Below are 13,448 nucleotides of genomic sequence, written 5' to 3' on the forward strand. Positions count from 1 at the left end.
CTCTTTTAAGTTGTATTTAGTCACAAGTTCTTGTCAGCCACTTAAAGGTTATATGTTGCCTTTCTTTTACTAAATGCAAAATAATTCTACACTTCGAGACATTCATAAAATATTTTATGTCTTTACAACACCGACAGGCTAATAAATTTATATATCAAGTACTTCCATACTAACAGGACCATTCTAGGCGGGAAACCTAGCAACCTTGATTTGTTCATATCTTCCTATCAATCTGTTATATGTGGTATGAATCATTTGTTCTGAGAACATTTAATGTTTGTTATAACTTTTAAACAATTCAATGTTCAAAGTGATATTGTTATTGACCGATAAACCAACATACTGATTAAAATGGTATATTTTATTAATTATTTGCATTTTATCTTACATGAGAAATATTTGCCTAAATGTTTTTCAAACTATAGAGAAATCTATATACAATTAATAATTGACGAAGATTATAAAAAACACATTTATGAAATGGAAGTTTAAAAATAAAAATAAATAATGCAAGTTTTATCAGATATTCGTAATAAATTCCAATATAATTGAGTGTCTGAGCAATGAATGAATATATCGGATAAAACGAACACTTGTCTACACTTGAATTATGATTTATTTTTCATTATATAATGCACTTAAGTTTAGCATTAATGCGTTTTTATAAGCATTTATAGACAGTGTTCCTCCCCAAAATCAAGGAATTATTACTTGTCATTCATTTGTGTAATGGTATAAAATAATTTTATGGTAGAATATTTAAGAAAAACATTAGAAACGAAACTTGTCAGTGATGAAATTTTCCATATGGTTATGGAAATTACCGATCGTCAGTTTCCAAAAAACAATACGTCACGGTTTCCAAAAATATGATGGTTGTGCCCAAAGATTTTGGTGTTAATGAACATTACTGGTTTATATATTTAATAATTTCGATTCTCATTTGATTAATAGGTAATTTCAAGGCTGATAAACTTGAAATATGCAAGCTATTCTTTCGTTTTGCATATGTCTGTCGATACATCTGTACAATCGGTAATTTCCGTAACCACTCGTTAAATTGTACCAGACACAAGTTTAAATAAAAAAAATATGTTTTACACTAATATTCTACCTCTCTCTTGCTAAAAACTAATGCATGAATGATTTAAAAGTAATATTGCATCGTTTTCAGCCAGGAACACTGTCTATGACCGCGAAAAAAAAATAAACTTTTTGATTTACGATATTTACTTTATAAATAGCTTGCATGCGGCATGGCATTGCATGTTCCGCAAGATAAATATCTCGACTTTATTTATTGGATGATTTCGGACTGTTTCATCCAATCAGAAAATAGCTTTTAAACGTAATTTAGACCCATGTTTAGCGAGATAATTAAGTACCACTTTTTATACACTGCAAAATTGTGACATAAAATGTTGCCTTCTTTTGTTGGTTCATGCTACTGTATTATTATGCCCCCCTTCGAAGAAGAGAGGGTTTATTGTTTTGCACATGTCTGTCGGTATGTCCGTCCACCAGATGGTTTCCAGATGATAACTCAAGAATGCTTATGCTTAGGATCATGAAACTTCATAGGTACATTGATCATGACTCGCAGACGATCCATATTGATTTTGAGGTCACTAGGTCAAAGAGCAAGGTCACCGGTACCCGAAATAGTAAAATGGTTTCCTGATGATAACTCAAGAACGCTTATGCCTAGGATCATGAAACTTCATGTGTACATTGATCTTGACTCGCAGATGACCACTATTGATTTTGAGGTCACTAGTTCAAAGGTCAAGGTCATGGCAAAATAGTAAAACGGTTTCGTCTAGGATCATGAAACTTCATAGGTACATTGATCATGACTTGCAGATTACCCCTATTGATGTTTAGGTCACTAGGTCAAAGGTCAAGGTTAAGTGACTCAAAACAGTAAAATAGAATCCGGATGATAACTCAAAAATGCTTACACCTAGGACCATTAAACTTCATAGGTACATTGATCATGACTGGTATATAACCCTTATTGATTTTCAGGTCACTTGGTCAAAGGTCAAGGTCACAGTGACTCATAACAGTAAAAAGGTTTCCTGATGATAACTCAAGAATAGTAAGGCCTATGATCATGAAACTTCATAGGTAAATTGATCATGACTGGCAGATGATCCCTATTGATTTTCAGGTCACTAGGTCAAAGGTCAAGATCACAGTGACAAAAAATGTATTCACACAATGGCTACCACTACAACTGACAGCCCATATGGGGGGCATGCATGTTTTACAAACAGCCCTTGTTTGTCTTATTTTGGTAAATGTTCATCTCGGTCAATTCTAGGTTAAGTTTGAAAGTAGGTCATATGTGGTTCAAACTAGATCAACAAACCAAATCACAGAAAAGGTTAGTGAACACTCCAGAGGTCACATTTTCTTCCAGATCTTCATGAAAATTGGACAGAATGTTATCTCGATGAAATAAAGTTTCAGTTTGAAAGTTTGTAGTTTGTCAAAAACTAGGTCATTAGGTCAAAATATAGAAAACTTCCTTTACCTTTCTACAGGTCACATTATCTTCCTGATTTTCATGAAAATTGCTTACAATGTCCATCTTAATCAAATCAAAAGCCGAATTTGCAAGTTGGTCCTGGCAGGTTAAAGCTAGGTTACAACTTAGTCAAATCATACACAAGTTTTTGACACTAATGAAGGAGTTTTTGGTGAGAGATACAGGGCTATCTTGTTTTAAAACAGCCTGTAGTAAGAAAGGGAAGGACAGTAAAAATCGTCTACTGAATGTAATAACTAGGGTAACTGACTTTTGTGAATTGTTCAGGACAGCATATTTTCAGACATTTTCCAAAATACAGTAAGAGCACTTACGTTATTTTTTGCGCTCAAAATATTTCAGTGTTGAAATTATGGTGACTGCTTCTTTCTTAATTTTTTATTGTTTTAAAATAGACATATCAATTTGGAGTTTTGTTTCGTTTTTCAAGTGTTATTATAATACTAATCAGAAAATTTGAATAAGGAAAAATGTTTATTATTTTAATAAAACATTTTTTAGCTTCTTCTGAAAATTTAACAAAATGTCAGTTACGCTTCTTTTTACATTCAGAAAATGAAATGTGTTTGTTATGTCAATTTCGAACATTTGATAAAAACATTATTTTTACCAAAAAGGTTGACTTAATATTTTAACAGTTGATGTATGTCACCTTAATAAACACAAAAATGGAAAAAAGTAAAAATGTATAAAAATGTCAGTTACATAACTTATTACATTCAGTATTTGTTTCACAAGTAACATTTTATTGTTATTGGAAGTAACTGAGCAATTATATGATGTCATAGTTTTGGTTTTTTTGCTCACTTGATTTGATGTGACAAGATGAGCTATTGTTATCACTCTTTATCTGTTGTATTTTATCCAAAGTTTATTGTGAACACATAAGATATCCTTTTACAATGTTTAAATTTGGGTGTCACCTCTTTGCCAGATTCTTATGAAACTAGTCACCTCTATGTCATTTTGGGTTTCATATTCTATCAAAATTAGGGCACTAGGTCAAATAGGTATAAGAAAAGGTCTGTTAATACTTTAGTGGTCACATTCTCTCTCTGATCCACTTGTAAATTGGTTAGAACATTATTTTAAATGATTTCAAAGTCAAGCTTGAAAGTAGCATATTCAACATTTAGGTCACAAGGTCTAGTCTCAGTTATTAACAGGTCACGTTCCAAAGTGGGTGATGCGCTTCCCAGCCTTTAATCAATAACTAAAATCATTAAAATCTATGTTAACACTTACATTTTTTACCCGATTTTCATGGCAGTTGATCAGAATGTTCAAATAAATAAAAGTAGGAACTCGGTAACAAGGCTCAACTAGATCGGATAGACGCAAATAGTTTGTTCATACTCACAATGCCTTTATTTTCTGGATCTTCATGAAAAATTAGTTAACACCACTAGGAAACAATCAGTTTTAGTTGAGCCACATTGTGCTGTTAAAGTTATCTATGTATAGTATAGATTGTTACAAAACCTTGTTTATCAATAAAAATAAATGAAAAAATGGCTTTCTAAAAGTTGTAGTCTTGGATGATATATTCCTGAACCTATAATCTACTACAATCTTTTGAGAAGAAAAACAAAATTTGACTATTATTATACCCCAACATACTGTGATTGGGGGCTAGCACAGGAATTCTCAATTATGTTCCTCGAAAAATAATGGGTTAGCATATTGTTGCTGTTTTATCCAGTTGTCTGGACCATTACTCCCAAAAGAATTGTAAGTTCAAATATGAGATATTTAGGTAAATAAATTTCATTGAAGGGAGTGCAGTGTCCAAGAACGAAAACGATTGCACCACAACCATTAACTGTTGACCTGCGGATAAATGACAAGCAATAAAAATTACACAATTGCGGTGATGTAGAATAACTTAAATGGATGCTTATTTATTTTTTGCATTCCGGTGATTTATACAGAAATATCAGTGAAGTAAACTGGTATTTCACTGTTTTAAACAGTGAAAAATAACAGTGAAAATATCGATATTTTTCCCAGTTTTTCTGGGAAAATCGATGTTCCACCGAATCCAACAAATATCGTCTATATATCCATCCTCTTCAAAAGCATCGTCAAACCAGTACTTTCAGTACTTTGATTTATACTATTGGTGACAATTTAGAAAGTTCTTTGATACAAATAAAAAAAGTTACAGTGCCACAAATTCGATGAAAACTGAATAAAAATTTATTAAATTCTTAGTTAACATTTTTGAACTAAAAGAGTTTGCTTGCTGATTGTACTACATTTTGTGCTATCTCTTATGTGAAGGGCCCTCTAAAGAGTAACATTATTTGTGGAAATTTTGTTTTAAGTGGATCAGTTTGTGTATCAATATAGATAGAAAATTCCATAAGTTTTCAAGAACTATAAGATATTTATCCCACCTTTTATGATACCTCACCAGAAACTTAATAATTAACAGGCCTTGAAAAATCCACTGGACCGCTCAAATTTGCGAGTGAAGTTGACGGTCGGGCGAGTAAAGTTTGTTAAATACTTGACCGACTGGGCAAGTGCTGTTTTTCCAGTTGAGAAATATAATTTCAGTTCCAGAACTCCTGCCACATCGATATAAATGGCAAACTATTTTTCGAACGAACAAAAGATAGGTTTAGTACACAAAGAAACTGCACTTTTGTTTTGACAATGTAAATGACGTCACAGGCACAGTAAAAATAATGCTCAAAATCGGCTGCGCTTGTTTCTTAGATGTCAGTGCTCTTAGCTAATCGATTAATAGTGAGAAAGACAGTTAAATATATTGGTCATTCCTTGAAGAATCAAATTCATTTTAATGTAAATATCAGTAAAAAAAAAAGTACATAACTGATTTATTTTAATACTTCTTTTTTAAGTAAATAAATCCACTTTATGTGTTCAAAGATTATTCTTAATTATCACGCTGTGTGATAAGTACCAATGATGATAAGTCGCAATCTTATAAAAAAATGTTTACAAACACTTAAGATATGTTATATAATCCAATTTTATATCTTTTTGACAGTGTTGACTACAACAACGGGCTGATCAGAATGAACAAGGATACCCCAGCTGGCATCTTTGATTTCTCGTCCAAGGTGCATGACTTTGTCGTGTTCACGCACATCAATGCCACGGCTACAGTGAGAGTGGTAGTCCAGGAGATCACAGATGAGGCTGTGTATAGCTCGGGATCCCTTCGATTCACGGGTAAATCAACTGAGTTGCGTTCTAAGAAAACTGGGCATAAAGTACCTGCGTAAAGTGTCGTCCCAGATTAGCCTGTGCAGTCCGCACAGGCTAATCAGGGACGACACTTTCCGCCTGAATAGGATTTTTGCTAAGAAGAGACTAACTAAAAATGTTATAAAAGCAGAAAATGTCATCCCAGATTAGCCTGTGCGGATTGCACAGGCTAATCTAGGACGACACTTTACGCACATGCATTATGCCCAGTTTTCTCAGAACATGACTCAATTTTTAAAGTGTACAATAAATTGAGCCTTGCTCTGGGAAAACAGGTTTTAATGCATGTGCTAATTGTCTTCCTAGAATAGCCCATGCTCTCCACATAAGACAGGTTTTAATGCATGTGCTAATTGTCTTCTTAGAATAGCCCATGCTCTCCACATAGGACAGGTTTTAATGCATGTGCTAATTGTCTTCCTAGAATAGCCCATGCTCTCCACATAAGACAGGTTTCAATGCATGTGCTAATTGTCTTCCTAGAATAGCCCATGCTCTCCACATAAGACAGGTTTTAATGCATGTGCTAATTGTCTTCCTTGAATAGCCCATGCTCTCCACATAAGACAGGTTTTAATGCATGTGCTAATTGTCTTCCTAGAATAGCCCATGCTCTCCACATAAGACAGGTTTTAATGCATGTGCTAATTGTCTTCCTAGAATAGCCCATGCTCTCCACATAAGACAGGTTTTAATGCATGTGCTAATTGTCTTCCTAGAATAGCCCATGCTCTCCACATAAGACAGGTTTTAATGCATGTGCTAATTGTCTTCCTAGAATAGCCCATGCTCTCCACATAAGACAGGTTTTAATGCATGTGCTAATTGTCTTCCTATAATAGCCCATGCTCTCCACATAAGACAGGTTTTAATGCATGTGCTAATTGTCTTCCTAGAATAGCCCATGCTCTCCACATAAGACAGGTTTTAATGCATGTGCTAATTGTCTTCCTAGAATAGCCCATGCTTTCCACATAAGACAGGTTTTAATGCATGTGCTAATTGTCTTCTTAGAATAGCCCATGCTCTCCACATAAGACAGGTTTTAATGCATGTGCTAATTGTCTTCCTAGAATAGCCCATGCTCTCCACATAAGACAGGTTTTAATGCATGTGCTAATTGTCTTCCTAGAATAGCCCATGCTCTCCACATAAGACAGGTTTTAATGCATGTGCTAATTGTCTTCCTAGAATAGCCAATGCTCTCCACATAAGACAGGTTTTAATGCATGTGATAATTGTCTTACTAGAATAGCCCATGCTCTCCACATAAGACAGGTTTTAATGCATGTGCTAATTGTCTTCCTAGAATAGCCCATGCTCTCCACATAAGACAGGTTTTAATGCATGTGCTAATTGTCTTCCTAGAATAGCCCATGCTCTCCACATAAGACAGGTTTTAATGCATGTGCTAATTGTCTTCCTAGAATAGCCCATGCTCTCCACATAAGACAGGTTTTAATGCATGTGCTTATTGTCTTCCTAGAATAGCCAATGCTCTCCACATAAGACAGGTTTTAATGCATGTGCTAATTGTCTTCCTAGAATAGCCCATGCTCTCCACATAAGACAGGTTTTAATGCATGTGCTTATTGTCTTCCTAGAATAGCCAATGCTCTCCACATAAGACAGGTTTTAATGCATGTGCTAATTGTCTTCCTAGAATAGCCCATGCTCTCCACATAAGACAGGTTTTAATGCATGTGCGTATTGTCTTCCTAGAATAGCCCATGCTCTACACATAATGAGGGACAACACTTTCTGCTTTTATGTTGGTTTTCGTTTAAAGATAGTCTCTTCTTAACAAAAACAAGTTTGGGCTGCACAGGCTAATCTGGGACAACACATGCACAGGCTAATCTGGGACAACACATTCGTTGACCCCTTTTTTTAGGGCTTGACTGAAGTGTTTGGTTGTATACTGTTGACAAAACTTCAATGGTTCATAGTTTCTTACTAACTGTGATTGTTATTTATTTTGAACAGAAGTACTCTAATGAGAGTACGATTTCCTGGACGTTACTTGTAATTTCACACGTGAAGGAAAAACATTGTGTACTGTGTTTACAATACAAAAGGATTAATGGAAAATGTTGTCAAATGTTTTGATTTATATTGTTTCTAAACTGTCCGTCACTCCTTGATTCTGTGTGTCTGCATTTTAGCATTTCTGCTTGATAACTAAACCGGTTTTCATCTGATAGTCACCAAACTTTCAGAAAGTATTAATAATCTTAAAATCCAGTCCATGTTAAATAAACAGCCAAATCTAACATGGCACTTTTTAAATATGATCTGTTAATTCTTGCTCTTTGTTAATTGTCTTCTTTAATGTTGTCTGGAGTATATCTGGAAAACTTAAAAAGGAATCAAGGTGAAATTTTTTAGGGAGGTTGTTCTCATATAGGGAATTACAAGAACTGATACTCTCACTCCCCTTTATTGAGTTATTAGCCTTTGTAAATATTTGTACTGCTGTTATTAAACATGAAGTAAATACACATAAAAACTGTCCAACCAACACTTGTATTTTGGCAATTAGTTGGGGGCATCATTATATGTTTGACACATTTCTTGTTGCTTTTAGTACAAGACACTTTGTTTCAGGAAATGGATTATGTTGTTTTGCAGTGTAAAATGGGCATCTAAAACCTTTCTCACTCAGAAACAAAGTGAAAATGGCTATATGCAACAAACATTTATGCTGTTTGCTGCTCATCAAAGTGATGGAAATAAAGCCTTTCAAACTTTAATCTATAAAGAAAAGTCTGTAATTTAATTTGATTTTCTAATGGACTACAAACAGGAAAAATACATATCTGTGCAGTAAAGGGTTAAAATCTTATTTTAATGTTAGCCCAGTCTGTTCTGTAGCCCAGTCTGTTCTGTAGCCCAGTCTGTTCTGTTCTCCTAATGTTAGCCCAGTCTGTTCTGTTCTTCTTATGTTAGCCCAGTCTGTTCTGTTCTCCTAATGTTAGCCCAGTCTGTTCTGTTCTCCTAATGTTAGCCCAGTCTGTTCTGTTCTCCTAATGTTAGCCCAGTCTGTTCTGTTCTCCTAATGTTAGCCCAGTCTGTTGTGTTCTCCTATTTTAATGTTAGCCCAGTCTGTTCTGTTCTCCTATTAATGTTAGCCCAGTCTGTTCTATTCTCCTAAAGTACTACTGATGTTAGCCCAGTCTGTTCTGTTCTCCTAAAGTTCTACTGATGTTAGCCCAGTCTGTTCTGTTCTCCTAAAGTTCTACTGATGTTTAATGTTAGCCCAGTCTGTTCTGTTCTCCTAAAGTTCTACTGATGTTAGCCCAGTCTGTTCTGATCTCCTAAAGTTCTACTGATGTTTAATGTTAGCCCAGTCTGTTCTGTTCTCCTTAAGTTCTACTGATGTTTAATGTTAGCCCAGTCTGTTCTGTTCTCCTAAAGTTCTACTGATGTTAGACCAGTCTGTTCTGTTCTCCTAAAGTTCTACTGATGTTTAATGTTAGCCTAGTCTGTTCTGTTCTCCTAAAGTTCTACTGATGTTTAATGTTAGCCCAGTCTGTTCTGTTCTCTTAAAGTTCTACTTATGTTAGCCCAGTCTGTTCTGTTCTCCTTAAGTTCTACTGATGTTAGCCCAGTCTGTTCTGTTCTCCTATTTTAATGTAAGTCCAGTCTGTTCTGTTCTCCTATTTTAATGTAAGCCCAGTCTGTTCTGTTCTCCTATTAATGTTAGCCCAGTCTGTTCTGTTCTCCTTAAGTTCTACTGATGCGTTTTTGCAGGCATGACAGCAGAGGAGTTTGTAAGTCAGCCAAGCAGGGGAGGGAAGAGTCCTTACGAGAAATTCCAGACCCTTCTTGCTGACAAACTGCGTGTGGTTCGCAGGAATGTGGCCATATTCAGTGTCATGAATGGTCCAGGGAACCGGTATGTGGAGATCCGGTATGCAGCACATGGCTCCCCCTGGTACCAGGCTAGTAAGATGGACGCCATCGTGGCCTTGGATAAACAAGAGGTGAGCATTGGTACTTAGTTATCAACTTTTTATGTCCCCCACCACTATAGTGGGGGACATATTGTTTTTGCCCTGTCTGTCTGTTGGTCTGTCTGTCTGTTGGTTTGTTTCCTCCAACTTTAACATTTTGCCATAACTTTTGCGATATTAAAGATGGCAACTTCATATTTGGCATGCATGTGTATCTCATGGAGCTGCACATTTTGAGCGGTGAAAGGTCAAGGTCATCCTTCAAGGTCAAAGGACAACAAAAATTCAAAGCGGCGCAGAAGGGGACATAGTGTTTCTGACAAACACATTTCTTGTTTTTATATTGATGAGCCTTGCTCTGGGAATACGGAGCTAAATGCCTGTGCATGAAGTGCGTCCCAACAAGCCTGTGTCTGCGCAGGCTGATCAGAGAAACACTTTCTGTTTAAACAAGATGTTCAGCGAAGAATACACTTCCTTTGAACAAAAAAATAGGGTAAGAGCTGACTTCACAGGCTAATATGGCAAGACACTTTACATACATGCATTACACCCCATTTTCTGACTTCACTGGCTAATATGGCAAGACACTTTACATACATGCATTACATCCCATTTTCTGACTTCACAGGCTAATATGGCAAGACACTTAACATACATGCATTACACCCCATTTTCTTACAGTGAGTCTTTGATGTTGTTGTTTTCTCTGCTGTAGAATTTTGTGATTATAATGGTGTGATCTGTTGTCTAGAGGTATGTGCGAATTCAATTTGAACAACAAACAAAGATTTTTTTGCTGGCTTAAATTAAAAGTGATTCCATGATGAATGTTATTGGACTCCTATTTAGAAATGCAAAATTATTTGTATTATCTGAATATTATTTTAACATCGCTTTCATTGACTTAGGTTTGATGTTTTTGTGCACATGGGATGTGAGGTGCATGTGTGTGTTTATTGTTTTCTTCAAACAACTTCACCTCCTGAACTCTTGACATACTTTAATGAAGCTTCACAGGAATTTAAAATTTGTTAAACTCATTCCAGACTGTTGCATATGTATGTCACCAGAACTAGAAATAAAATATGAAAACTAGAAAAATCATCTTCTCTGACACAAGAAGAGTCCAGAGTTTAACAATTATTTGTAACATGGTCTAGTGGCCCTTTACTAAGTTTCTTCAAATCATTGATTGCCCCAGGGTTCGTGTGATTTATATGGACTGGTTTATCAAAATAACTTAAAAAATCTTCTTCTATAAAACGACAAGGCCCATAGTGAAATATTAAGCATTAAACAAAGCATGGTTGCTCTATAAAACCAAGTTTGTTTGGACCATGTGCCTTGGTTTTACTTGTTTTAATATGTCTATATTTAAAACTTAACATGGCATGAAATAACATGGTATTTCTTTATCAAGTTTTTTCAAATTGTGGGCTTAAAATTGGCCACATCTGGCAGTTACTTGTTTCCCATATATCTTCAAAGTGAAAACTTTATTTTGACATTCTTCAGTTTAGTTCCTGTATATCTCAGATGAGAAAATCTTGGATTTTTAGTCTATCTTGTTGCAAAATATCTTTCCTTAAGCACATAAAACAAACACTGCGCACACATAATTAAACATTGGATGTCTGTTACCAAGTTTACTACAAACTTAATATTTCATTTTGTCATCAGTTTGAGGATGCTGTTGGCATAGAGATCACCATGGTTACTGTGGACATGTGCCTGCTGGAGACGTGCGAGTCGGGCGGATGTTCCAACATCCTACACGTATCCGACCTCCCGAACTACATCAACGCCAACGGCACGTCATTTGTTGGTGTGGGGACGTCTGTGGTGGCTGAGTGTGTGTGTGCTGCCACGGAATTCTCTAAGCCAGTTGATTGCTCACCTACTCACTGTCTGAACGGGGGACGATGTGTTAAGGATGAATGGGGGGATGTAAGGTACGTCTATTTGTTGTGATATAACTCTTAGAATGTCTTGATTCAATGTGAATGCCAAAGATCAAGCATGAATTTTATGTTATTATTTATTTCAATTTAAAATTTTCTATACAAAAACCCAAGTCAGCAAAAGATTTTCAAACAATTTTAAATTATGAATTTGATTGGCTTTTGGTGATTTTTTACAAAGATGAATTTGATTGGTATATGTTTATTTATTTCAACGATGAATTTGATTGGCAATTGGCGATCTATTTCAACAATAAATTTAATTGGCATTAAGTGATCATTTACACTGATGAATTTGATATTCATATGTATTACAAAGATGGCATTACAACCCTTTAACCCAAACTATGTTTCACTGCAGATGCTTAGACTGCCCCAAAGGCTTTGACGGGCCTCGCTGCCAGATGACCAGTCACAGCTTCTTCAAGGGCTATGCGCTCTACGCTGCCTTCGAACGATGTGAGGAGAGCCACACCAGCATAGAGTTCATCTCCAAGTCCCCTAACGGTCTGATCTTTTACAACGGCCCAGTGGCTGACCTGGGCCCTAACGAGCCCCTAGACTTCATCGCCCTTTCCCTGGTGGACGGGTACCCAGAGCTGCAGGTCAACCATGGGTCAGGGGTTATGACCTTAACCCTGGATGGGCGCGACCAGAGAGGTCAGCGTTATCTGCAGAAGCTGGATGATGGACAATGGCACGTGATTGACATCGTCAGGAAAGGAAAGGTGGGCAGAGAATGGGGTTGTTGAAAAGTGTTTTACTCTGCCTGTTGTTAATTTATTTATTGTTGATTTACTTTTGTAAATTTATTTGTTGTTTATTTACTTGTTTATCAAACAGCATATATTTCATTATATGCTATTTAGCAGGATCGGCTAGTTCCCTTCACTGAAGTTCTTTTGAAGTACCACTCTGGACATGTATTTTACAAACAGTCTTTGAAATTAATACCTTTATTTGACACACATTTTCCACACATTTCACTCCAGACTGTGAGTCTGATTGTTGATCGGTGTGACATGCTTGATGTTGAACTGGTGATGGACACGGCTATGGACCGCACTCCCTGCGAGGTGACGGGTGTGACCCCCGGGGACAACATGTACCTCAATGTGAACAACCTGCTGCAGCTGGGGGGTCGATATGTGGAGCCCCGGTACCCGACCTCTGTCACCTCCAGCCGCTTTCAGGGCTGTATGAGGAACCTGATACACAATGGCAAGGTAGGAGCATGCTTGGTATGACATGGGTATTATACCTCCCCACAACAAAGTAGAGTGCGGTAAACTGGATTCACCATAAGCTTTTGTCCATTTGACTTGTCCAATTTAGTACGCCTACATTTTGCAACACCTGACAATCAAACTTGCATAAATTGTACCTAATTTAATGAAGTGGAAATGTGAATCAGCAAACAAAATTTATCCTATATTACAAATCGTTAATGATATTGCTTTTTTTTAAATGTCCCCCTCAAAGATATCATTTCAAGGAATTTGCTTGTTCATCCTGTTATCACACCTTCTTGAGTTGTTGACGAAAACACAATCCTTATAAAATGTCATGACTTTGTGGTGCAAACGTTTTACATATTTCAAAAGCATTTACACATTACACATAACCCATCAGAAGCTAAGTGAAAAATGGCCATGTGCGAACATCATTAAACCAGAACAGCCTGTGAATAACTCGCAGTCTGTTCAGGTTTTATGCTGTTTGCTGCTTATCAGT

General features: G+C 36.2%; 1 protein-coding gene across 3 annotated transcripts in view; it reads left to right on the top strand.

The window, feature by feature from the left end:
- LOC127844602 (neural-cadherin-like) overlaps positions 1-13,448 on the top strand; it is a 195,265-nt gene that overhangs the window by 169,073 nt on the left and 12,744 nt on the right. Inside the window, exons 26-30 of one of the 3 annotated variants that reach the window (XM_052374993.1) lie at positions 5,647-5,758; positions 9,548-9,780; positions 11,434-11,705; positions 12,076-12,442; positions 12,707-12,940. The exons of the other annotated variants lie outside the window; for them this stretch is intronic. Of the exons in view, the coding sequence (XP_052230953.1) occupies positions 5,647-5,758; positions 9,548-9,780; positions 11,434-11,705; positions 12,076-12,442; positions 12,707-12,940 (1,218 nt within the window). The remainder of the gene's footprint in view (positions 1-5,646; positions 5,759-9,547; positions 9,781-11,433; positions 11,706-12,075; positions 12,443-12,706; positions 12,941-13,448) is intronic. 3 annotated transcript variants of the gene reach the window in all.

This window comes from Dreissena polymorpha, chromosome 9 (genome assembly GCF_020536995.1).
Source record: "Dreissena polymorpha isolate Duluth1 chromosome 9, UMN_Dpol_1.0, whole genome shotgun sequence".
NCBI lineage: Eukaryota > Metazoa > Mollusca > Bivalvia > Myida > Dreissenidae > Dreissena > Dreissena polymorpha.